The sequence below is a fragment of the Dermacentor andersoni genome, chromosome 11, assembly GCF_023375885.2.
Source record: "Dermacentor andersoni chromosome 11, qqDerAnde1_hic_scaffold, whole genome shotgun sequence".
Taxonomy (NCBI): Eukaryota; Metazoa; Arthropoda; class Arachnida; order Ixodida; family Ixodidae; genus Dermacentor; species Dermacentor andersoni.
In genome coordinates, this window is record NC_092824.1 from 17,308,980 (window position 1) to 17,336,251 (window position 27,272).

Consider the following 27,272-nt stretch of genomic DNA (forward strand, 5'->3'; position numbering starts at 1 on the left):
CCCAAGTCTTGTGCTCGACGTCGACGTATGTACATTGCTAGCATGTCGGCGAGGGTCTTGATTAGGCGCTTCGTGAGACCATTCGTCTGCGGATGGTAGGCAGTTGTCCTACTGCGACTTGTCTGGCTGTATTGCAGAATGGCTTGCGTGAGCTTTGCTGTTAAAGCCGTTCCTCTGTCGGAGGACTTCTGGGGCGCCATGTGGCAGCAGGATGGTCTCGACGAAAAATTTCGCCACTTCGGCTGCAGTGCCTTTCGGTAGAGCTTTAGTTTCAGCGAAGTGGGTGAGATAATCCGTCGATACGACGATCCACTTATTCCCGGAAGTTGAAGCCGGAAACGGTCTCAACAAGTCCGTCCCGATCTGCTGAAAAGGTCAGAAAGGAGGCTTGATCGGCTGTAGTAATCCCGCTGGCCTTGTCGGTGGTGTCGTGCGTCGCTGACAGCCTCGGCATGTCATGACGTAACGGGCGACATCGGCGGTTAGGTGCGGCCACTGATACCTTTCTTGTATTCTCGATAGCGTCCGGGAGAAACCGAGATGCCCAACGGTCGGATCGTCATGTAGGGCGTGCAGTACTTCTGGACGCTGTGCCGACGGAACAACAAGAAGGTAGCTGGCGCGGACTGGTGAGAAGTTCTTCACGAGTAGGTTGTTTTGAAGCGCGAACGAAGACAATCCACGCTTAAATGCCCTAGGGACAACGTCGGTGTGCCCTTCCAAATACTTGACTAGGGTTTTTAGCTCCCGGTCTCCTCGTTGCCATTCGCGAAGTCTTCCGCGCTTAAGGAAGGCCTCGTCATCCTCGTCATGTTGCGGTGGCGGGTCAATGGGGGCGCGTGATAGGCAATCAGCATCTGAGTGTTTTCGTCCAGACTTGTATGTTACAGTGATGTCGTATTCTTGTAGTCTGAGGCTCCACCGTGCCAGCCGTCCTGAAGGGTCCTTTAAGTTAGCTAGCCAACACAACACAATGTCACGTGGTAGTGACGTTAAAGAACACAGTAGCAGTACTGTGAAAGACAAAACTAGCTTTTATTGGGCGAACCTGTGCCCGCAAAACAAGCTACACTTAAAGCACAACGATAGCGGCGAACACAGTCGGCGATCGTCCAAAATCTCATCAGCGGGTCAAGCGCGTCGGCTATTATACAGAAGACGTCGAATGCTCCAGACTAATCGTTGGGACTCGCGTGCCTTCCACAAAGTTCTACACCATTCGCGGCAGGCGATGAAATCAGATAACAAAAGGTTGGGCGACAACAGACAGCGAATAGAAGCATCGATAACTTTCCAGAAACATCGGATACATGAAGGCGTGTCCCGCGCTGTGCGATAACACTTGTTAGGCGGCGAAACGTGGTCGCCCGATAAAGATACGTACACGTGTCATTATCAAGCACGTCTGCTCTATCTAGTATCAGCTTACCACCTCCTACCATCGAGAAACCAACTGCCTGACCGAGCGATTGAACCGGAGCCTCATATTTATGCTTAAAAATAGGTTTCTGCGATCACCGGAATTCGGAATTCGCTTTACCCTAAATATGTTCCCTTATCATTCTTCTCTTTATGACAACGCCGGCTATTCCGCGTTCTGTCTCTTATATGGCCATGAACTCCCAACAGAAATAGACACCTTGCTGTTATCAATTACGAACTCTACAAGTGGTGGCATCACTCGCGCTGACCACGCTCGAAAACTGGAAGCGTCGCTACGACATCTGTCATCGTGACGTGCAGATTTAGTCGGGTGACCCAGCGCTGCTTTGGTCGCTTTCCTCACGAGCAGCTCTTTGCAAGAAACACCTGCCAATTAGAAAGGCCCATATCGCATGGTTTGCCAAGTCACTGATGTTAGCTGCGAAGTCGTTCTAACTAGCGTCACAACATCCTCCGCTTCGGCCACCAGTGATATAGTCCACGTTGCCAGACGCAAGCACTAATGCTCTCCCATTGCCCCAGTTGCCTAAAGGCCAGAATACATGGAGCGAATATGCGATGAATAGTCGGCGTTCGACGCCCGGCGGCGTACGCGCGACGCGCAGCGGCGGAGAAAACATCGTTCGCCGCCGATACAGCTGGCGCAGAAAAGTTCGTCGGGCGGCGACGATACCGGAAGCGTCAAACGAGCGGCGCCCCAAAGCGAGCCAATCAGGTCTCATATCCACCCCGACTTCCGACTAGGCTTCCCCGCTTGTCCGTGTATCCCGATCCCGCTCTATCGCTCACGCCGGTCTCCCGCTTTTCGTATTCATGGCATCCAAAGCGGCGCGGCTGGAATTTAACAAGTTAATAACAGCCATGGTTAGACAAGCTCACGTGCGCTACTTTCGGGTCTGCTTGCTTCGGCCGCGCGCGCGTTGAGCCACAGAACAGAGCCGCGGAGTTGGAGGAGTTGGAAGTTGTTTACCCGCCCAGTGTTGCCGCAACGCATAGCATCGCCGCTTTCTTTAAACTACATCGGCACATGAATGTCTCAAACACATAAAAAAGACTAGAAATCATTTCTAAACAAAATTTTACGCGTTTTTAGAGTGTTCCGTAATTCGAAAGCGATAATAATTGTCGTTAAAGTTTTTTTTTGTCATGTGTTTCACGACAGTGCATTTGCCTCGTCTAGCCACACTGATAACAACGCAGCAACTCGCCGGCGGCGGCCGGCCTGTCTTCGCTCCATGTAGCGCAGCCCGACGAACATACGGCATCGTGCCGCGGCAGATTTTCTGCCGCCCGAACTTCGTAGTAAAAGTTCCTTAACGGGACCATGACGGCACTTTTGCCGCCGCGGATTGGGTTGTGATACGACAGGTGCGAGAGCAAGCGGGTATAGTCCATAGTCTGATTGACATTAGGAGAAACAAATATACCTGGGCTGGCCATGTAATGCGTAGTTTGGATGACCGGTGGACTAGTAGGCTTACCGAATGGGTGCCAAGAGAAGGGAAGCATCGTCAAGGATGGCAGAAAACTAGGTGGCGTAATGCAATTGACAAGTTTGCAGGGTCAGGTTGGGATCATTTGGGGCAGCACAGAAGTATTTAGGTATCGCTGGGAGATGCCTTCGTCCTGCAGTATACATAAAAAGAGAATGGTGTTGATGATGACAACAGGCGCTTAAGACACATGGCGCAAGCGAACACGAAGACGGACACCTGAGCTTGGCACGAGCTCGTGTACATCTTGTCTCTTACTGCGCTTCTCTAGTAAGTAAATAAAGAATAGTTCCTCTGTGTCTCTCCGCATGTAACAGTATAATAAATTGATCACTGGCCCCATGACTCTTTGGGCCTTTACACTCTATCTTTTTATTCTTGGACGCCGCTTTGTTGGGCTATCAAGTGAACAATTTCTCAGTTTTCTACAAAGTGACTTCGAATAACATGGCTGTGGAACATTTAACGCATTCGTGAAACAATTTACGGCTATACAAATGGACTGTATAGTAACGTGAATTCGGTTGTGGTTGACAAAAGATGGCAATGCTAACATCCGAACACAGCGGCACTCAAAACGCTTCCGTGAGAAACTCTATACTGCCGCCGAACGAAAAGATGGGTAAGTTAATTAGGGATCATAATATGGCCTGCACCTGGTTTGTCACCCGTGGTCTTCTTTATTATCAGCATGTCTTTTCGCACAGCCCACAGCTCGAGTGCACATTGTCACGCCGAATACCCCTGGACAAGTTTCTGTGGCAATGAAGGGAAAGCTACGACAGCTGAGCTTCTGCAGATGTTTTAATGCGTGAAGTAGTAAGGCTGCTACCTGACAAGTACCAAATGCTACGTGAGAGGATTTCGCGTTTGCCAACACACACCGAAGGAAAAGCCTCCAAATAGGCAAACTTCAATACTAAGTCATGTCTTTTGTCTTAATTAGGCTTTGCAAATAAGTGGCTTTTGTGTTCTTTTCACCAGGTTAAATTAACGTGGATGAAAATGCGTGGCTGTTTTCTCAAGTGCTCTCGCTCGTTCGCGCTTCTCCTCCGTAGCCTTCCTTTCATGGCAACAGGAAGTTCTGAAGATAGGTCCATTGTCAAAACTGACTTCCGAATTTAACTCGAACCAGAGCTCAGCAAAATAAATCTCTCACCAAGATGACAGCAGCCAGCACACTCCTCGATGCCTGAAAATTTAATCTCCGAAATCGGAAGCGTCGGCTCTTCATATACGGCTATTCATATGCTCACAACAGCGCAATCAGTTGTGCTCGTACAAGTTTTAGAATACAGCAATAATTGTGTCGCGCAAGTAATCTGATCACACAAGGAACGTGCAGCTAGAACATAGGCAAGAGAGATAACCAGCGAAACTTCCCATATATAAGGGAGCGCCTCCCGCTGAGGAATAAATATAAAATTTCCTTTAAGAAGATAGACCCTGTTACCAGGAACATAGGTAGGTGTACGTCTCTTTCTTCTCCTCCTTTCAGTCTTTTCCTTCGCACCTTGAATTAATGGACGACTACACTAATGAACTTTTGGAGTGAGATGCCTGGACGAATGTTCGCAGAGTCGTAGACTACACTTGCGATCATATGTTCAACTCGCGCAGTGCTCATGCCGAACCTGGCCACGAGCGAGTACCTGGTGACGAACACCATGGACCAATTTGTCTTCAAGGCGACTGAGGACTTCGACTTGGCGTGCCAGGGCGTGGGCCCCAGGCGGCCCTTCCAGATGGCGCTGCACGACTCCCGCAAGGCCGAAGTGTTGCGGCTTGTCCGGCCACTTCGCTGTGATTCGTGCCTCTGTTTTTGCTGCCTCCAGGCACGTGTATATCGCCAACGTAGCGTAAGGCTATAGTTCGGTTGTAGAAAGTGTGCATACTCCGTTCAGAAATGCGGAAACTTTGGGCCTTTCTATCGCATCCCCACGATGCTCTCTGGAGCTATCTGCACGTCACAACAAGAGCAACGATACGGATGTAACTATCCGAGACCCCGGCTAAAGAATTGCAGTAACTGAATCACTTGCGTTAGATCTACCGTGATGTAGTCCAGAGGGGAGCGAGGCATGATGGTCAACAGGGGGTAAGGAGAGGAGGCGGAGTAATGCTGCAAACGGCCAGGTCACGAAATGAGTAAAGAACAGCGCTGGCACTCTTAGCTCACAGCTCCCATACATGGTGGGCATGTGCGAGAGGCAAAAGACAACGCAAGAAGGAAAGAAAACTACTACCTGACACCGCAGCCCTTGCGGGTAAATTTAGGTTTAGGGTATGGTACGGTAAGTTTACGTAATTTCCGAGCCGTACAACAACAAACCTCGCTAGCTTCATGGCCTACTCATAGGAAGCTTTCGAAGACAGAAGCCGACTTCTCAAAGTGTTGTTCCCAAAACTTTCAAAACCGGTGTTTCTTGACCTTTTTTGCTTTGTATCGGGGCTACCTGTCAGACCACATATGTTTTGTCATTTCCAACGAAGCGTCCTCAATCACGCCCATAGTTACCAGAACTGTGTAACAGGGCTCTGTGTACCGCTTTTCTACCGTCTCTGCAAATGATTTATCCACACTCGTAAAGAACTTACTTCCGTTATGCGCATGACAAACATATATGTATTTTTTTAAGTTCGCAGCCTTTGTGAGTGAATTTTACTTGGAAAAAAGGCATCCGCAGTTGCGATGAGTGCGTGTAAAACAAACTAGTGCAAAATGGCCGAAAGGCTTAAGTGATGTCACATACAGGCAATACAGATGAGTTGCATAATGTTTAAAAACAGCGCTAAAAACCTGCGCCAGACAACAGAATCGAGAATGGGATTGATTGATTATTTGAAAACATCTTTATTGCAGCCTATTCGCAGAACTCGTTGGTGGGCCGCCTAGTCCGGTAGCCCACTGGTTACTGCTGCAGCGCTGGCCCTCCCCACCAGCCAGTGCTGACGGTCAGGATCAATCGCTGAGCAGAATAGCCTACCACTGCTCATTTGGGGGATTTGGAATTGGGTCAACTATGGGATTAAATTGGCAAGCCCACACCATGTGGTAGAGGTTAGCTACCTCTCCACAGTGTGGGCATCGCGGGGAGTATAGTATAGTATAGTATAGTAAAGTATAGTGTAACTTAGCTGGCGTAGGGTATGTATTAGTTTGTAGTCTCCTAAGAGTGTTCTCTTCCAACTTATTGAGGGATTAATGTGGTGTTGGGTACTCCTTCCTGGCTGTTCTGTATGGTGCGAGATTGTCAGCATACACTGCTAAAGCAGTTAGGTCGCAGCACCCTTCACGGTCATCAGGGGGAGACACCCGGTATAGAAGAGCTGGGCATGCCTGTGAGCGGCTTCGTTTCCTCCTGGTACTTACAGGTGACCGGGAAACCGGATGACTGAGGCTTGGCTGGGTGGATGCTTAGTCAGCAATGACAACCCTCACGTGTGAATTAATCCATTATTGAAGTTGCGACAGGCGTGCTGGGAGTCAGTGAGCACATCGGCGTTGGGATTAGATGCTATAGCTAATGCAATAGCTGCTTGCTCTGCGTAAGTGTGGTTGGATGTTCTCATCGAGGCGCAATTCGCCATCGATCCTGAAGGCGTTGAGACCACAATAGTCATCACTCCATTCTTTGGCCCTGCGGCGTCCACATAGAGGGTTTTAGGTTGCTCGTCCCATTTCTTTTGCAGGGCTTCACCTCTTGCTTTTCTCCTTTCGATGTTATATGCGGGATGCATGTTCCGCGGAATGGGGTACACGTTGATGCGTCTCCTCACATCACGTGGTACCTCTTCCCTTTGGTCTATCGTATAGGGCAGATTAATATGGATCTTTCCGAGGAGATCTGTACCTGGTTTTGGGAGTGCGAGCCTATTAAGTTGTGACAGGCATTGTGCTTCCCACATCTCTTTGAGGGTATTTTGTACTCCTAGAGCCGTGAGCTTTCCCGTTGGCATGGAGTTTTGTAGCCCCAGTGTCGTCTTTTTGGCCTTCCCGATCAGTGTCTCCAACTTTTCAGTTTCCGACTTGGATAGTTAAGGAATGCCGTCCCGTACATTATCCGAGAAATCACGAAAGCCTGCACTAAGCGGATGGCGTCCCTTTCCTTCATGCCGTGGTGCTTAATTCTGATACGATGCATCATCCGGAGGATTTGCTCGGTAGATGTTGTAAGCTAACAAGAAATTAGCATACTTCACAGACGTTTGAATATTTTGTAAGCAGCACTCAAATCAATTTCATGACCTATTTCTAAAAATGGCATTGTTGTTAGGTAGAAGGGAGGGAGCGGGGGAGGTATTGTCATCCAGCAGCAACTGCACATTTGGCTACTGTCCATAAGGGGAACTGACGCTCGCGGCTCAATATCGCACCCCATATATGAAGAACAACGGGAACGCAGTGCGGAAGGGAGAGGGGGTGGCTTCGACTCCGCCAGCAAGTGCGTAGTTTGCGAGGCCGCGGTCGGTCGCATGCGCAGTAGCTTGAAGTGGACGTGCAGACGGCTCGTTCATTTGTGCACGCTGTGCTATCGCCGTTCTTGCGTCGAAGCGATGTGACGAAGGTCATTTCGAACGCTGCTGCTGCCGCACTTGCTCGCATCATTGTTTTGAAAGCGAGTCTCCGCGCTCATGAACTGCAATGTGTTCATGTTTGTTTGTGAGCGCTGAACACTATGCTTGTTAATTGTATTAGTAAAAGAAAGTTTCCAAGTTTTTACGGCCGTTAAAACTGCTATCCTTACTTCGTGTAGCTGCGTACGAATTTCCTATCGCAATCGACGATTGACCTTTTACGCGAACCTGCGAATTGTTTGGAAATGGCAATTGTATAGAATGGGCTCTTTTATTCCTGTTTGTTGACATATATAGGGATGCGTGTGATCATCTTTAAGCGCTTTAGAGATTTTTAGAAATCAACCTTTAAAGATAACATAAATAGCCTTTAAGCTAGGTTATTCCGAAGCTGTCATAATTTGCACGTGAAATAATAACGCATATTCAACGAATTAAAAAAATTGGCAGTTATCGTGGTAATTTAAATTTATGAATTGTATCCAGATAGCTTGCCCGATATATCAGCTTGGAATGAATTTATAGAATGACACCAATTTGCAGATATGCGTTATTACTATACCGCCAGGATGCACGGCTTTTCCACTTACATATTTACCAGAACGGAGTTTTGTGCACTGAACACAGCCTTAAGTGGTACGCCCATGTATTTCGTCACACACGAATCATATCTTGAAACTTGTGTCTTCCTGGATATTCATTCAAAGTGGTATGATACGTCTTGCAAAGTCAGCGGCTGCAAATAGTAAATTCCAATGAGCTGTAATATAATTAAAATGTGAATACGTGAGCCTTCCTTAAACAGTTGAATGATTGTTTTCATTTCTCGTACATGTTCCCCTATTTGAATAATCCAGTTCAAAGACCATAATAATGCTAACTACTCAAAATTTTAAAACTTGAAAAACATAACCCCGTGTATGTCTGTATACATACGCCTCTACCTTGAAACCCGTTTTTCCCGGACACGTTAATAAAATGGATTATCATCGTGATTATGATCGTTATTACTATTACTATACTAAGTAGCTAGGTAAGAAAGTATCATAGGAGCCCAGTGAAGGTTTCAGCAGACCTAGCAAAATATCTGTAGATATTGCTTATCTATAATAAAGAATAAGATTAGTAGTATTAGTATTATAGGACCTAGCAGAATTCTCGTTTTAGGCTTAATGTGTTAGGCTTAGAGTGCGCAGAGTTTCCCACGATTTGCTTATGATTTCCTTTTGTTCTTGCCTATTTTTTGTAGCTTTATTTTGGAAATATGCGTGCGCGAGCTCTTGCACATTAGGGTTGCTCTAAGGCATAGTTAATAAATTATTACTATTATCATTCGCTTTCTTCTCTGCAGAAAATGGACGTCCGTGATCATTCAGGTGCAACGATCGGCTCCCTCAGGATGCAGTGCACCCTGCTATATCCGAATTTTTCAGTGCTGGACAGCGAGAAGAACGCTATCCTGCTGATTAAGGGGCCCTGCTGCACAAGATCCATCTGTTGTGAGAACGTGAAGTTCGATATCGTAACCATGGACGGCGTCACGAAGATTGGCGCGATAACGAAGCTCTGGGGTGGATTGTGGAATGAAGCCTGCAGCGTAGGTGAGCGCTTCGCGGTCACCTTCCCCTTCGATTTGGACGTCAAGGTGAAGGCCGTGCTGCTCGCTGCCGTCTTCCTACTCGTGAGTGGTTGGTTGATTGATTCTCCGATGTTGGGGCGTTGGAGCGCTAACAATTTAGACGACCTGGTGATTATTGCTTGCACTGAAAGCTTAGTGCACGACCGTTCTTGCATTTAGCCTCGATCCACACGCGACCACCGCTGCCGTGGAGTTGAACCGGCGATCTCGTGCACAGCAGTGGAACACCACAGCCAGCGAGCGGCCGCGGCGGGTAACTGCAAGTGGATGGGAGCGAGCTCACACACACTCAGACCATATCGTCAGATCTTGACAGTGGGCGAAAAAACACATCCTAACAACACTACTCGCGGAGGGCTATCCCTGAAGGGGCAGCATTGTCCGTAGCTCACTTTTCTGAAAACAATGACTTTCGGGTTGTTCGGAGAGAGTATAGCACAGTTAGCGTCGGCTGGTCAGCGTTTCAGCACAGTGCCGAGCACTCGACGCCGTGAGCCCGGTGTCAGGAACGTGTTTGGCCGTAGTTCGAGCGAAATCTCGCGAAAGCTCTTGTAATCTCCAAAAGTGTACGACCGAGAATGCCGCCCCTGGAATCTTACACCTATTACCGGTGTCACTATGGCTAGCTACTACAATCATTTGCGAGTTCCCACTGAGCGTCTTTCCGCAAGGAACATTACTAGAGGTTGCTCTCTATTGCCTGTTCGTCGCCCACTAGGCTGATATACATACAGCATCCTTTTAGTGTTTTAGTGCGTTAAGATTAAGAGCGTCAACGTGGAAAAATGTATGCGTGTGAAGTACGGGAAACCGGTCATGAAGTAGAAGTAAAATATGTATTGTTACAAGGTGTGAGGCGTTTATTCAGAAGGCTCGGCGTGAAAGCATTGGATGGGACGAGACCTCTAGGCCGAACATTGGACGTGCGGGCAACTAGTGTGCATCAAGCTACCATCCTAGTAGGCGTGCCCTCGCACCTTTTTCCCTCTCACCTGCATCATATGGAACATGACGGCGACATGGACGGAGAAAATTGGTTTGCAGTGTCCGCATAATTGCTATCACAACAAATCAGGAAGAAAAGAAAAGGTAGTACCGTTTCACATAATTTTCCTAGATGTAAATGTGGCACCGAAATGCTAGGCACAATTTCGACACTTGTTGCGCATTTTAGTAAGGAACCTGTAGTCGTGACGGTGCTCGGGCAAACCGGACGAACAGATTATAGCAGTGATGAGGTTCGAATGTGAAGGTCGTGTGCTCTGATGAGTGTCGGAGGCGCGGCAGACTGAAATGGAAAATTTCGCGGCAGTACGGAACGCTCTCTGGGGTTGAAGTGGCTGCGCCTCCCGCTGGCGGTGCTCCTCGTCGCGCCAGCGTTGGGGGTCTATGTTGTGCAAGCACGTCCGTTTATTCAGTAACCCTACCCCCTCCCCCTCGAATTGCTTAGCGTAATTTCTACTTTCCACAGAGCTTCAAGATTCTTTATTCTTGTTTATTATTTATAATAAGCAACCTGGCTGCACCCTGACATTGCCTACAATGACATCGCTTCCTTTGAGGACAGCTATATTAGATACGGCTGTGATCGCAAGGATAGAAGAGGCGGCGGTGTCCTTTTGGCAATTAAAGAAACAAACACTTCACACATCGTTAACACAAATTGTGATCTAGAGGTTGTATGGGCCGTATGTATAAGCTACTCTGCGAATGTCTTGATTAGTATTTGTTATTTGTTACGGCCCTGCTGACCCCACTCACTGCTTCACTAATGAACTCCAGTCTAGCATCGAGAAAGGAACACATTTCGACTATCTACACTTTTCTTGGCAATTTATGTCTTCCTATAATTGACTGGCCGCAATGGTCTCCATCATGTATTTCCTCAACAGATTTCATGAAGCTGCCCATAGAATACAATGTATCCCCGATTTTTCGTTAGCCGACTCGCGGCACTAACCTATGAGACCAAATTCACACGAACGCCCCCGAGCCTACGGGGGAGGTTGTACGTCTAGACGGTTTTAGTGATCACAATTTACTCCAAGTAACCATTAGAGAGAGAGAGAAAAATTTATTTACAGAAAGGCAGAGAGGTCGGCCTGGCTGATGAATGTTGATGGTACAAGGAAGAAATGCGTATATACAAATTCACAGAGCTGTGCGCTCTCTAAAGCCCTGCGTCCAGCCCAGTGGCTTGGAGAAAAGCTATAGCGGCTCTTGTTACCAGGGCTGCGCTGTTTGCATTAGGCCAAGGACCTAAAAGAAACTCGTCCGATAGCGCTCTGTCGTGTATCGTTGCAATGGAAAAGACAAGTTGCTGTCGTTGTTGCGCGTAGGCGGGACACACACAAAATATATGTTCAAGTGTTTCTGGCACCTCACAGCATTCACAGTTTTAGCTAGTATCACTGGCAGCTATCATATGTCTATAACGGTTTGTGAATGCGACACCAAGGCGAATCCGGTACACTATGCTCGTGTGGCTTCGTTTGAGCTTGTGAGGCATACGAAATTCAATTTCTTGGTCCCATTTGTGTAATAGCTTGTGTCGTCGATCTGGTTGGGTCCAGAGTTCTAACGTAAAATTGCGGTTTACGCGACGAAGTAGCGCGTTTGTGTCTGTACGTGAGAACGGAATGCGTACTTCACAGGCACTATATAGAGCAATTTTCGCTTCAGCGTCCGCCTGTTCGTTCCCGATCAGGCCACAGTGTGAGGGTATCCACTGAAAGGTGACGTTGTGGCCATTTATAGTTGCGTGGCCGAGGCGTTCTGTAATGTCTATAGCCATGGAATAATACGGGCCCCGTCTGATGACACAGTCAATCGTTTGAAGAAATGGCTTGCAATCGCAGAATATCGTCCATGCGTGAGGAGGCTCCTCGGAGAGAAATCAAAGTGCCTCCCGGATAGCAACAAGTTCTGCGGCAGTTGATGTTGAGCTATGGTCTAGCTTAAACCGCCGAGCGATGATCATATGTGGAATGACGAAGGCTGCAGTGGAGGCATATGGTGGGACAGAGCCATCGGTACACACGTCTACAGTATCTCCGTACTTTGCAGAAATGTGCCACAGAGTGAGTTGCCTGAGGCAAATAGATGCAACGGATGACATTTTAGTAATTCCAGGTATCTGCAATGTAACGACAGGTTTAGGCAGAACCCACGGGGGTATTCTTGGAATACAGGCGGGAGAAAATCTCGATGGCAAAACGCTTTGATGGAGCGATATAGTCCTTGCAAAGCTGGAACCAGGGTGGGTGGCAGGGAGCGATGACAGAGGATGGTGCCTGTGTCGGGTCAACACGAGAAGGTACATTCGAAGAAGCACGCAGTACAAGCCTACCCCAATAGGACAAACACGAGCTTCCGCTATTGTTCTATTGATTGACGTGCATCGTGGGAGGCCTAAACATGAAGAACGGTAAAAAGGACACCGACCACTGAATGAATACAAGAAAAGACGTTTCGGCTCCCTTGACGGGAGCCTTGTTTACAATGAAATCACGGACGTGCGATACTATGTTTATATGGCTTTAAAATATGACGAAAGCAGCGCCTGTAGATGGGGGGGAGGGTTCCGTCATTCCGGTTGAGGGTGCTATCTGCCATTTAGATTAGGAGGGATTCCAAGTGGTGTCTTGACGTCAAATTTCTTTTTTTTTCTAATATCTTGGCGTTATCCCTATCAATCATGTGGCCCAAGTGATCTGCATGCTCTGCCAAGGCGTTTGAGGCGACTTTTTTCTTTTTGACATCGTTAACATGCTGCTTCAACCGCTGTTCGAAATTGCCTGTCTCGCCGATATATACGCAGTCGCTGTCTTCACATGGAATCCCGTAGACGATGCCAGGAAACTTAGTCTTTGGAAGCTTTGCTTTCACGTTTACCAGCCGGTGGCGTAATTTTTCGGACGGCACGTGAGCTACCTGGACGTCATAGCCGCGTAGAAAGCGGGCTAAGCCCTCGCTCACACCGGGCACATACGGTATGGGGGCGCGTTTTCTTGGGAGCACAGAGTCAGGCCTTGGGGGCTGAGACAGATGGCGTTCCACCGAGTTCAAAAACGACCTCGGGTAGTCACACGCCGAGAGATTACGGTGCACCTCTTGTAGATCGGCAGCCCGGCTTTGTGGCGTTGTGCCGATGCGCTTGGTTCTGCCGACAAGAGAGGCTACTACCAATCTCTTCTCGTTCTTCGGGTGCACTGAATTAAAATGCAGATACCTGCCTGTGTGTGTGCTCTTTCTGTACACGGTAAATGCCAGACTGCACCGGTCACGTTTCACGAGGACGTCCAGAAAAGGAAGCCCGCCGTCTGTTTCTTCCTCGACTGTGAATTGGATAGACGCTTCAATACTATTCAAATGTGACAAAAATGAAGTAATTTGTTCTCGTTGAATTATACAGAACACATCGTCTACGTAACGTAGGAAGACTCTGGGCGGCGAGTTGAAAGAGGCGAGTGCTCGACGCTCAGGCCATTCCATAGTGAAATTTGCAGTAGTTACCGAAATGGAGGCGCCCATCGGTGCCCCATGCACTTGCCTGTAGAAGGTGCCTTCAAAAGTGAAGTAGGTATTCTCCAGGCAGAACAGGAGGAGCCTCTTCAAGTCAGGAACGTCGATGGGCGTCCTTTCTGGTAGGGTAGGGTGTGCACTAACGGTTCGTGCACTAACGGTTCGGCGCCCCTTCTGTGCACTAACGGTTCGGCGCCGGCGCTCTACGGTTTGCCAAAAATACATAAACCTAACGTCCCGATGTAACCAATTGTTGATTTTACTCGCTCTCCGTTTCATAAACTGTCCAAATACCTTCATAAGGTTCTTTCTCCTCTCGTTGGTAGAGGCAGCACGCACGTTCGCCATTCTGAAGACTTCATAAGCAAGATTCGTCATTTTACTCCCGACGATCAAGAAGCGCTTGTCTCGTTCGACGGCGTGTCGCTTTTACAAGCGTTCCTATTCGACTCGCCGCGAAAACTTGCACCGCCGCTACAAGGACGCCCATCGCCGTTCCTGACATGAAGAGGCTCCTCCTGTTCTGCCTGGAGAACACCTACTTCACTTTTGAAGGCACCTTCTACAGGCAAGTGCACGGGACACCGATGGGCGCATCCATTTCGGTAACTACTGCAAATATAACTATGGAATGGCTTGAGCGTCGAGCCCTCGCCTCTTTCAATTCGCCGCCCAGAGTCTTCCTACGTTACGTAGACGATGTGTGCTGCATAATTCACTAAGAAGAAATTCCTTCAATTTTGTCACATTTGAATAGTATTGAAGCGTCTATCCAATTCACAGTCGAGGAAGAAAAAGACGGCGAGCTTCCTTTTCTGGACGTGCTCGTGAAACGTGACCGGCGCACTCTGGCATTTACCGTGTACAGAAAGAGCACACACACAGGCAGGTATCGGCATTTTAATTCAGTGCACCCGATGAACCAGAAGAGATCGGTAGTAGCCACTCTTGTCGGCAGAACCAAGCGTATCTGCAAAACGCCACAAAGCCGGGCTGCCGACCCACAAGAGGTGCACCGTGATCTCTCGGCATGTGGCTACCCGAGGTCGTTTGTGAACTCGGTGGAACGCCATCTGTCTCAGCCCGGAAGGCCTGACTGTGCTCCCAAGAAAACGCGCCCCCATACCGTATGTGCCCGGTGTGAGCGAGCGCTTAGCCCGCTTTCTACGCGGCTATGACGTCCAGGTAGCTCACGTGCCGTCCGAAAAATTACGCCACCGGCTGGTAAACGTGAAAGCAAAGCTTCCAAAGGCTAAGTTTCCTGGCATCGTCTACGGGATTCCATGTGAAAACAGCGACTTCGTATATATTCGCGAGACAGGCAATTTTGAACAGCGGTTGAAGCAGCATGTTAACGATGTCAAAAAAAAAGAAGTCGCCTCAAACGCCTTGGCAGAGCATGCAGATCACTTGGGCCAAAGGATTGATTGGGATAACGCCAAGATATTAGAAAAAGAAAGAAATTTGACGTCAAGACACCGCTTGGAATCCCTCCTAATCCAAATGACAAATAGCACCCTCAACCGGAATGACGGAACCCTCCCCCCCCCCCCCCCCATCTACACGCGCTGCTTACGTCATATTTTAAAGCCTTATAAACATAGTATCGCACGTCCTTGATTTCATTGTGAACAAGGCTCCCGTCTGCGGAGCCGAAACGTCTTTTCTTGTATTCTTTCAGTGGTCGGTCTCCTTCTTTTTTTTCCTTCTCCATCATGCCTCCCGACCAGACGGGCTTCCGTCAAAACGTCTACTTAAGGCCTAAACATGTGCGCAATGCTTGAGCTTGAATGCTCTCGAGCGCGCGCACACAGCTAAGTCCCATGCTTGAGAGCGCCGGGATGCTGTACCGTATATACGCTACGAATAGTGCTTGGTACAATTGTAGTAATGACGACTCCGGGGGGCCCCATCTTGCTCCTGCAACCACGCGAAGGACGTGAACAAAACTCTTCACCTTTGACTTCAGTGCGGCTATGTGTCTTGACCAAGATAATCCCTGGTCTATGACTAACCGAAGGAATCTGTGGTGTGTAACCGTAGGTATCGTTACTCCGTTAACGATTGTCGGATACCTGGCCTTTTGTTTTCAGCTAAATGAAATCACGGAGCATTTTTCTGTTGAGAGCTGGAGGCCTTGACGCCGCAGATACTTTGCTGTGATTGTCACTACACGTTGAGGCCTAGTACGCATTTGGGGAAGGGTGGCTCCAGATGTCCATATGCATATGTTGTCCGGAGATGCGCCAATCTTCACCGTGCTAGGAAGTTCGGTTGCAAGGCCAAGTAACCATTAGTGTTCCTTTAGTCTTTGCGGTAGAGACAGAAAAGTCAATACGCGATTATAACAAGGGCAATTAGGCCGAAATTAACAGAGAACTTGATTCCTTCTATAACCATATACTTATTTCATAGTTAATAATCAAAATACACTTATTTTGGGTAATGATCAAATGCAGGCTATACGCGTTCTTCGAACGCACGCCTCTAGTAAAACGAACAGCAGAGAAAAACAATCCACGGTTAACCAAAAATCTTCGTAAGCTCCGAAATAAGAAGCATCTATTTAAAACCGCAACACGTTAGCGCAACCTGTTTGCTTGGGAAAAATATAACAACTGCTCAAAAAACTACGGCCAAGCTCTTTCTGCTGCTAAAGATAAACATTTTGATCAAGACCATCCATCGCTGCTCAAATCTAACCCCGAGAAATTCTGCCTAATTTTGTCTCCTAATAGTCACGATAAACACATCACCTTGCACACTGCTAACGGTGCTCCGCTTTCAGAAAACGAGTGCCCATCAGTTTTCCATAGTTTATTTTCATCCATTTACCGGATGGAAAGTGTAGATGATCATCCAGAGTTTACGGATCCATACTACATTATGTGGCACCCATAGACACGACAATTGATAGTGTCGGGCACTTGAATAACCTCAAACTCTCCACTTCAGCTGGTATCAATAATCGGTTCCAAATTACTAAAAAATACAGTTGCGGTTTCAAGCAAGACTCTATTTCACGTTTTCCAGGATTCTCTAACTGTTCAGACTGCCAATGATTGGAAGACAGCCAAAGTAGTACCTATATTTAAAAACGGCAACAGAAGCCTATTTCGGAGCTATCGGCCGATTTCAATAATTTACAGTTGTTGTAAATTGATGGAACATATTATCGCGTCGCGTGTTATCATATCCTGGAATTTGATAAGTTAGATTCTGGAATAAGTTAGACTCCTGGAATCTAATAAGCATTGGTTCAGAAGAGCTTTGTCTTGTGAGACGCAACTACTAGACTTAACGACAGATCTGCGCTTTTATATGGACTGAACCTTACAAACTGACTGCATCTTTATCAATTTTTCCAAAGCAATTCACCGCGTACCCCATTCTCGCCTCTCTATAAATATAGGCGCATTCAAACTTGATTCACTGACCCTATTTTTGCTCCTAAGTTTTCTTTCTAAGAGGCATCAATTCATTGCCGTTAACAAATATTTTTGTCATTTTGCAATGTTTCGCCGGGCGTACCACAGCAGTGCGTACTTGGTCCCTTACTGCTCCCTATATAATAAAGACCTGCCCAATGACATATTATGATTCATGCTCACATTTCGTGATGATTGCATTATATCTCGCGCCATCACCAGTTCTACAGACCATCAGACTCTCCAAGATGAGCGCAACCTACCTACCGATTGGTGGTACAAATGGCTAATGAATGTACGCGCAGATGATTGCAAAGGGGTGCAGCCGTGGCGTAGAAGTATAGCGTCCGCTTCGCGCGCAAGAGCACCATGGCTCGAACCCCGGTGCCACACAATTTTCCACACGATCAAAAAAAAATTAAATCCGCCTGTCGATAAATTTGCATTAAGAGGCCTGGAGTACGTGCCGCCTGATCCCGGACACCAGAACCAATAACGCAATCCCTCACCAGAGCAGGATTGGCCACCCTTGTGCAGTAATTGGCCACAACCTCGTATATGAATACAACAATCAAACTTCAGCCATAAGTCCCCAGCAGCTGCGAAGCAACTGACCACGGCAGTCGTTAGACCTGTGACGCAGCAGAGGGTGCGAAGAATCTCTGGGTCCGGACAGACAATCATTGGAACCTCAACCTGGCAATGTTTAACTCTAGAACGTTATCTAGTGAGGTGAGTCTAGCAGTGCTATTGCAGGAATTAGCGGGCAACAAATGGATATGTGATAGGGCTGAGTGAAGTTACGAGGACAAAAGAAGCATATGTAGTGCTAAAAAGCGGGCACGTCCTGTGCTACCGGGGCTTATCGGAGGGACGAGAATTAGGAGTCATATTCCTTATTAATAAGGATATAGCTGGCAACATACAGGAATTTCAAAGCATTACCGAGCGGGTGGCAGGTCTTGTTGTCAGACTTAATAAGTGGTACAAATTGAAGGTCGTTCAGGTCTAAGCCCCTACATCCACTCATGATGACCATTAAGTCAAAAGCTTCTATGAAGACGTGAAATCGGCGATGAATAAAGTCAACACAATATACCTATGGGTGACTTAAATGCCAAGGTAGGCGAGAAGCAGGCTGGAGACATGTCAGGGGGGTGATATTGCATAGGTTCTAGGAATAGCAGATGAGAGTTATTAGCAGAGCTTGCAGAACAGAATAATATGCGGATAATGAATACCTTCTTACGCAAGCGGAATAGCCGAAAGTGGATGTGCAGGAGCCCGAATGGCGAGACTAGAAGTGAAATAGACCTCATATTCTGCGCTAACCCTGGCATCATACAAGATGTCGATGAGCTGCGCAAGGTGCGCTGCAGTGACGTTAGGAAGGTAAGAACCTGAATTAGCCTACACATGAGGAGCGAACGGAAGAAACTGGTACATAAGAAGTCGATCAATGAGTTAGCGCTAAGAGGGAAAATAGAATTCCGGATCAAGCTACAGAACTTGTATTCGGCGTTTACTCAGGAAGGGGACGTTAGTGTTGAAGCAATGGGGAACTTAGTGTCGAAGCAATGAACGAATATCTTATGGGCATCATTAAAGAGTGCAATAGATGTCGGTGGTAACTTCGTTAGACAGGATGCCATTAAGCTATCGCAGGAGAGGAAAGATCTGATTAAGAAACGCCATTGAATGAAAGCATCTAACCCTACAGCTAGAATAGAGCTGGCAGAACTTTCCAAATTTTACAACAAGCGTAAGACAGCTGACATAAGGAAGTATAATACGGATAGAATTGTACATGGTCTCAGGAACAGAGGAAGTCTAAAAGCAGTGAGGAAATTACGAATAGGAAAGAATCAGATGTAAGTGCTAAGAGACAAAGCCGGCGATATCCTTACTAATGTGGATGAGATAGCTCAAATGGCTGAGGAGTCCTATAGAGATTTTTACACTAGCAGTGGCGCCCACGACGATAATGCAAGAGGGAATAGTCTAGAGGAATTTGACATCCCACAAGTCACGCCGGAAGAAGTAAAGAAAACCTTTGGAGGTATGAAAAGGGGCAAGACAGCTGGGGAGGATCAGGTAACAGCAGATTTATTGAAGGATGGTGGACAGATTGTTCTACAAAACTGGCCACCCTGTATACGCAATTCCTCATGACCTCGAGCGTACCAGAATCTTGGAAAAACGCCAACATAATCTTAATCCAAAAGAATAGAGACGCCAAAGACGTGAACAAATATAGACCCATAAGCTTACTGTCCGTTGCCTACAAAGTATTTACTAAGTTAATCACAAATAGAATCAGGGACACTATAGACTTCTGTCAACCAAATGACCAGGCAGGATTTCCTAAAGGATACTCAACAATAGGCCATATTCACACAATCAATCGGGTGATAGAGCAATGGTGGGAATAAAACCAACCCCTATATGTTGCTTTTATTGACTACGAGAAAGTGTTTTATTCAGTCGAAACCTCAGAAGTCATGCAGGCATTACGGAATTAGTGTGTAGACGAGCCTTATGTAAAAAATACTGAAAGATATCTAGAGCGGCTCCAAAGCCAGAGTAGTCGTCCATAAAGAAAGCAACAAAATCACAATAAAGAAAGGCGTCTGGCAGGGAGATACGATCTCTCCAATGCTATTCACAGCGCGATTACAGGAGGTATTCAGAGACCTGGATTGGGAAAAATTGGGGATAAAAGGTAATGGAGAATACCTTAGTAATTTGCGATTCGCTGATGATATTGCCTTGCTTAGCAACTCTGAGGATCAATTGCAATGCATGCTCACTCATCCGGAGAGGCAAAGCAGAAGGATGGGTCTAAAAATTAGTGTGCACAAAACTAAAGTAATGTTTAACAGTCTCGGAAGAGAACAACAGTTTACGATAGGTAGCGAGGCACTGGAAGTGGTAATAGAATACATATACTTAGGGCAGGTAGTGACGCGAAAACGGATCGTGAGACTGAAGTAATCAGAAGAATAAGAATGGGCTGGGGTGCGTTTGAAGCCATTCTCAGATCATGAACAGCAGGTTGCCATTATCCCTCAAATGAAGAGGGTGCAATAGCTGTGTCTTACCAATGCTCACCTGCGAAGCAGAAATCTGGTGGCTTACGAAAAGGGTTCTACTTAAATCAAGGCCGTAGCAACGAGCTATGAATGAAGAATGATGGCTGTATCGTTAAGGGATAAGAAAAGAGAAAATCGGGGGAGGGAATAAACGCGTGGTAATGACATCTTAGTTGAAATCAAGAAAAAGAAGAGGGCATGGACAGGAGACGTAATGAGAAAACACCCGTGTACTTAGTTTTAGGTGCCCGTTAAAGAACCACAGGTGGTCGAAATTTCCGGAGTGCTCCACTACGGCGTGGCTCATAATAAGAAAGTGGTTTTGGCACGTTAAACCCCATAATTTATTAGAGGCTCTCCAAAGTAGACCCGCTCACTTCATTTATTAAAATTAAAATTACCACTGAAGCGTGATTACACAGTCAAGTAATCGCCGTGACCTAGCTCACTTGTGCTTATTTCATAAGTACGGTGTATCTGTTTAAGTGAAATCTTTTAGGCATTGAAACGTCACCGCACATGTCACGTAGACTACACCATAACCTAAGTTTCACGGGCATATACGGCAATACTTACGTATTTTCCTCATCGCCAATTCCAAGTGCCATACGGCTATGATAGCCGTTGTTAGATACGGGACCATTTCCTGAGCCTACTTCGAGTTCCCCAGACCACATCGAATCGCGCCACAGCTAATTAAGGATCGCAGAAACACGGATGCCACACTCCTGAGGCACGGCACGTGCAAACAAGCTCGCGGACCCCACTTCGTGTGCAGTCGGTGGAGCTATTCACTGCTTGGCTCTTCCCGAAAGTGAAGGGAAGGCACCCTTCCGTCCTGGCACTGTTGCGGGTAAAGTGGGTCCCGAAGAAAGACGGCTGTAATGCGCCGTGACAACCTGGCGGCGTCGCCCGCTACCCTCCATGGTGACGGCGCATTGCAAGTCAGCAAGGCAAGACCGCAGAGAGAAGAAAGCCCTCGGAGAAATACCCGAGCAGCGACTCTCTTCGCTGTGTGTGACTCCATCGCACGGTGGCCTACCATTGGCCGAAAATGGCGACACCCGAGCGGGCTCTCCCATTGGCCGAACGTGACGTGTCTTATCGACACCGAAGGGCTTAAAAGACGCAGACCGGGAGCAGCAGGAGAGCATTCCTAGAGCATCCCTTGCTTCATCTCTCTCGCACTTCTTGCGACGGGCCGCAGCGTCCAAGTTGCAGTCAGCCCGTAATGACTCTACGACTATTAATGGACTCTCACTGTACACAATATAAATAAACCTCCCAAGTTTTTCATCCCGAAGTCCTCCTCAACTCTTACAACTGTTTGCTAGCGGTGGGATCACCTCTAAATACATCAACTGGTGGCAGCGCTACGGATCAACCTTCGTCGAGAGAAATCCTGAGGAACCTGTAACAGCGAAAAAGAGCCTTCGTCCAAAGGAGTCGCGAGGAACGGGGAAGAGCGAAGTAGAGAGAGCCTTCGTCGAAAGAGGTCCTAAGAAACTGGGAGTAGCGAAGAAGAGCGAGCCTTTGACCCAGTGACTCCTGAGGAACCGGGAACAGCGGAACATTGAACCAGATGGCAGGGTGCTGCAACCGTAAGTGAGCGCGTGGTTTTTTTTTCCTTTTGATTCGCCAGACTCAAATGTTGTGTGTTCATTTTGATAATTCTGGGAATCGAGAATTTGTTGCATTGTGTATTTGCACAAATTAAGGAAAACAGTTCTAACCAGCCATTGGGGCAGCTGCCATGGATCTTAGAAGGTTGACGAGGTTAGACTTGTTGTTGGTGTGCGACGATTTGGGAGTTGAGGCGGACGAACAGATGAAAACGCCAGCTATCATAAAGGCGTTTCAAGATAGTGGCAGTGATGAGGAAAGCATTGAGCTTGCTTGGGAGGTGATACAAGAACCAAGGGAGCGTGAGCGTCGTGAACGTGAGCATGAGGGTCGGGAACGTAAGAGTAAGCGTAAGCGTGAAGAACGCGATAATGAACGGAAGCGTGAGCTTCAAGAACTTACTCTTAAGTGTGAGCGTCAAGAACGTCAGCATGAGCGTCAAGAAGGTGAGAATGAACTGAACGAGAGTATCAAGAACGTAAGCGTGAGCGTGAGCAAAAGTATGAGAGAGAGAAGGCAGCATTGATCAAACAGCTACAATATTTTGATCAGTTAATGACACAGAGACAACGGCTGTCTGAACATTCTGTAGGCAGTACAGAGCACAAGAATGATGAAGTGTCTAGCGAATTTTCGCTAGAAGCCGACGAGAAGAGTAGTGCTTGTGAGATTGGCTGCACATTCATAGGTGAAGGGAAAAGGCTAGCTGCTAACGATGCCTTAGTGGCAACAGGGGCCGTTAAAGGCCGCAGGGAGAGCGACGAGGTACTGTGCCAATAGATGACTGTAGAGACAGCTAGGCCAGCTGCGAACAAATTGGCACAGTTACGGCGCGTGGGCGTCGCTTGTAATATCAGCGAGGTTGCTAGTGAAGAAAAGGGTACTGCTTACCCGACAGACGCGAGCGCCCATGTCAGGTCAGATCTGCGTGCCGAAGTGATGTGCGAACTGGACGATGCAGTTGAGAGTAGTTCTCAGGATGGCGAGCTCCGTAGCTCAAGAGAGGACAACTGCATTGTTCAGGGATCGGTGCAGCTCTCCGCCAGTCTAGGTAGCCTAGATAGGGATGATTCAGTTAGTAATCATTCGGACTGTGCGCGTGAGACAGCGATCGATACTGACGCGCTGTGTGCTGATGCACAGCGTGAGCTGGGCAATGCAGTAGAGGGCAGTTCGCAAAAGTGCGAGTTGCATAACTCGAGTAAAGCCTGCTGCATTGTTCAAGAGTCGGTTGAGCTGTCCGCCAGTCGAGGCAATGTGAGAGTAGATTTAAATGTAAATCACTCAGACTGCGCGGGTAAGAGACCGATCCGGGCCGACGAAATGTGTAACGGCCAGCACGAGGCGTGAGAGAGCGACGTGAAAGATAATTCACAGAAAAAGCGCCGCAGTAAGAAGCGCCCTAAAGATTGGAATGCCGTGACAAATGTAGCGCCGCCAAAGACGGTGAGAGACCCAAAGACACAAAGACACAAAGAAGCGCAAGGGGGCAAGACGAGAGCAGGCGGGGAGTAGTAGCGACGCGGTCAATCGAGATTGTGATGAAAGAGGGGCGCCAGGACGCAAATCCACATCGAATCGCACCACAGGTAATTAAGGAGCGCAGAAACACGGATGCCACACTCCTGAGGCACGGCACGTGCAAACAAGTTCGCGGACCCCACTTCGGGTGCAGCCGGTGGAGCTATTCACGGCTTGGCTCTTCCCGAAAGTGAAGGGAAGGGGCTCTTCCGTCCTGGCACTGTTGCGGGTAAAGTGGGTCCCGAAGAAAGACGGCTGTAATGCGCCGTGACAACCTGGCGGCGTCACCCCCTACAATCTATGATGAGGGCGCATTGCAAGTCAGCAAGGCAAGACCGCATGGAGAAGAAAGCCCTCGGACAAACACCCGAGCAGCGACTCTCTTCGCCGGGTGTGACTCCATCGCAGAGGCGCCTACCATTGGCCGAAAATGGCGTCACCTGAGCGGGCTCTCCCATTGGCCGAACTTGACGTGCCTTATCGACACCGAAGGGCTTAAAAGACGCAGACCGAGAGCAGCAGGAGAGCATTCCTAAAGCATCCCTTGATTCATCTCTCTCGCACTTCTTGCGACGGGCCGCAGCGTCCAAGTTGCAGTCGGCCCGTAATTACTCTACGACTGTTAATGGACTCTCACTGTATATAATGTAAATAAACCTCCCAGGTTTTTCATACCGAAGTCCTCCTCAACTCCTACACCGCATATAGTCATTGCTTAGCATAGTTGTTGAAGATAACGCTCAGAAATTTTGACAGTCACTTATTGCTCATATAACCAGCTAACCTTTGATCCTCCTAAATAATCACGCATAGTGAAATTCTCTCCGGGGTTCTTCGGTTGTTTGCGCAACTACACATGTGCACGTGGTGTTTCCGTATTAAAAAAAATAAATTACTAGTGTTAACTTGTCAGTTTCTTTTTATGACTAACTTTTAATTTGTATGTACACTTTTGACGTTACTTTTCTTGTGTTTTATGTTAATGACTGATATATTCGGCGCGGCAACCACCCCATGGACAGAAGAATTGTATCTCGCCCTCCCCCCCCCCCCACACACACACATGTATCGTATCTTCCATAGCGTTACTATTGCTCAGTTGTCGAATGATTTCCTTGGTTACCGTTTCTTGTGTATGTATCTATGAAATTTGGCCATCTATCGTTTATACATCTTTTGCTAAGGCCCTTTACTCAAATGCCGCATCTGGTCCGGCAAGGTACTTTCAAATAAATAAAATAAATGTGCTTTCACCCGCAGCCAAGAAGACATTACAACGCCGTGTGACGTTGTATTGTTCAACTTGGTAAAGCAATAATGGCAATTTCAGCAGAATATCTTTTGAGATATATATTAACAAAGACGACAACACATTAACCAATAACATGGCCATCAAAAATAATACGCAAAGCAATGATAGTGTAAGCAGAACTGTAAAAATATACATAAACAATATTCAACTGTATAAATCAAGAAACTATGGACAAGAAAAACAACACCGGCCGGCCTTTTGTCCTTTCAAGCATGTTTTACTGCTTCCGGCTGTACACGCTTGCAAAAAATTGAAGTTAGTAGAAGATAAATGACCAGATCTGCCACCTTTCTTTTGAAAATACCCTGGTTTGCCAAAACCTGCCTTCAACATCACAGCTACCGTTCGCATTGCAGAGTAAGGCGAGTGCTGCGTACACTTCCTGGTGAATTACCGCCGTTTAAATTTAGGCGACGTCCGTAATAATGTGTCATTGTAGCACTGAAGCTGTTGACACGGCTGCTGTAAGCGCAATGAGGATTCATTCACTCACATCTGCCGTGGTTGCTCAGTGGCTGTGGTGTTGGGCTGTTGAGCACGAGGTCGTGGGATCGAATCCCGGCCGCGGCGGCCGCATTTCGATGGGGGCGAAATGCGAAAAGCCCCGTTTACTTATATTTAGGTGCACGTTAACGAAACCCAGATGGTCCAAATTTCCGGACTCCTCCACTGCGGCGTCCCTCATAATCAGAAAGTGGTTTTGGCACGAAAAACCCCATATTTCACTTTTTTTTCATTCACTCGTAGCCGGCTGGCTCTCAATTTATCACATGCCAGTTTTTCTTTCAGTGCTGAGGGCAGGTGATGTACTACATATACAAAGTCTGTGGGTCGGGCAGGAGCATGTCATGCAGTCCCCATCAGATGCATTAATTACGCCTCACAGATAGGCACAGTTTCCGGTAGCCACAGTTGCGAGGATCACGTATCGTCTCTAGGTGGCCGACTGTACGAGGAATATCTGCTTGATAATTACATCTCGATCATCGGAACACGTTCTTTGCTACAACCGGACTGCAGCACTTGTGGTTTCTGAAATTCGCAAGTTGTGAGCTGTCATCTGACCGAGGAACATGTTGCGCATGGCCGGAACAGAGAGCAACAATTAACTGCTCACCAACGCGTATAAGACCACCGACCAGGACGCTCCTCTTTAGTTGCTCCGGCAGCAACACGTCGTTCAGTCCCATGAAATCTTTTTTCACCTTACAAGATTCCGCAGTTTCCACTAAAAAAAATATTACAAGGACCACATTTCAGTCCTACATGGCCTACTGTAGCAGTAATATCAGTTTGATATTTACCCCTGGGTCATAGCTACAAGTGCATTGCCACAGCCAAATTGGAGCACGTTTGCTTTTTACAATTCGCAAGTCGTGAGCTATCACCTGCAAGATGACACCTGCTGCGCATGGCCAGAAAACACGGCGACAACTACCAGCTCAACAACGCGTACAAGAACACCGACAAGGAGGCTTCTCTTTAGTCGGTCCGCAAGCAACATGTAGTTCAGTCCCGTGAAATCTGTTTTCTTTTTCAGCTTACAGATTGTCGCAGTTTATGATATACGCTATTGCAAGGACCACGTGTCATCCCCACATGGCCTACTTTAGCAGCAATATCTGTTTGATAAATACTTCTCGATCCTCGGTACACGTGCTTTGATACCACCGGATTGGAACACGCGTCCTTTTTACAATTCGCAAGATGTGAGCTTTCACCTCACCGAGGGAAACTGTTGTGCATTGCCAGAACTCAAATCGACAATTACCTGGTCGCCAACGTGTATAAGACCAGCGACCAGGCGCTCCTCTTTTTAATCGGTCTGACAGCAACATGTAGTTCAGTTCCATGAAATCTCTTTTCACAGCGAATCTGTGTACGTCTACCCCAAAAGAAAATTTTTGTATCGTTGTAAGCAAAAAACCCCCCATGCGTCGGCCGATCACGAAGGTAGTGCAATGCCGGCCCGACCAGCGGTGGAGGTGAAGCAGGCGTTAAGCAATCGTAATACGTGGGCCCATCTTGAAAATAGTGCAATGCCAGGGTGACCAGTGGTGGAGGTGAGGCAGGCGTTAAGCACTCCTAATACGTGGACCCATCTCGAAGATAGTGTAATGCCAGCCCGACCAGTAGTGGAGGTGAAGCAGGCGTTAAGCTCTCTCTGTACGTTGGCCCATATCGAAGATAGGGCAATGCCGGCCCGACCCGCGGCGGAGGTGAAGCAGGCGTTAATCGCTCCAAATACGTGGGCCCATCTCGAAGATAGCGCAATGCCAGCCCGACCAGCGGTGCAGGTGAAGCAGGCGCTAAGCATTCCTGATACGTGGGCCCATATCGAAGATAGCGCACTACCGGCCCGACCAGCGGTGGAGGTGAAGCAGGCGTTAAGCGCTCCAAATAAGTGGGCCCATCTCGAAGTTAGCGCAATGCCGGCCCGACCAGCGGTGGATGTGAAGCAGCCATTAAGCGCTCCAAATAAGTGGTCCCATCTCGAAGATAGTGCAATGCCGGCCCGACCAGCGGTGCAGGTGAAGCAGGCGCTAAGCATTCCTAATACGTGGGCCCATATCGAAGATAGCGCACTACCGGCCCGACCAGCGGTGGAGGTGAAGCAGG

At 47.8% G+C, this 27,272-nt stretch overlaps 1 protein-coding gene across 1 annotated transcript in view; it reads left to right on the plus strand.

Moving 5' to 3' along the window:
• LOC126517694 (phospholipid scramblase 2-like) overlaps window positions 1-27,272 on the plus strand; it is a 52,078-nt gene that overhangs the window by 12,594 nt on the left and 12,212 nt on the right. Inside the window, exons 2-3 of the mRNA XM_055064394.1 lie at window positions 4,557-4,771; window positions 8,866-9,195. Of these exons, the coding sequence (XP_054920369.1) occupies window positions 4,557-4,771; window positions 8,866-9,195 (545 nt within the window). The remainder of the gene's footprint in view (window positions 1-4,556; window positions 4,772-8,865; window positions 9,196-27,272) is intronic.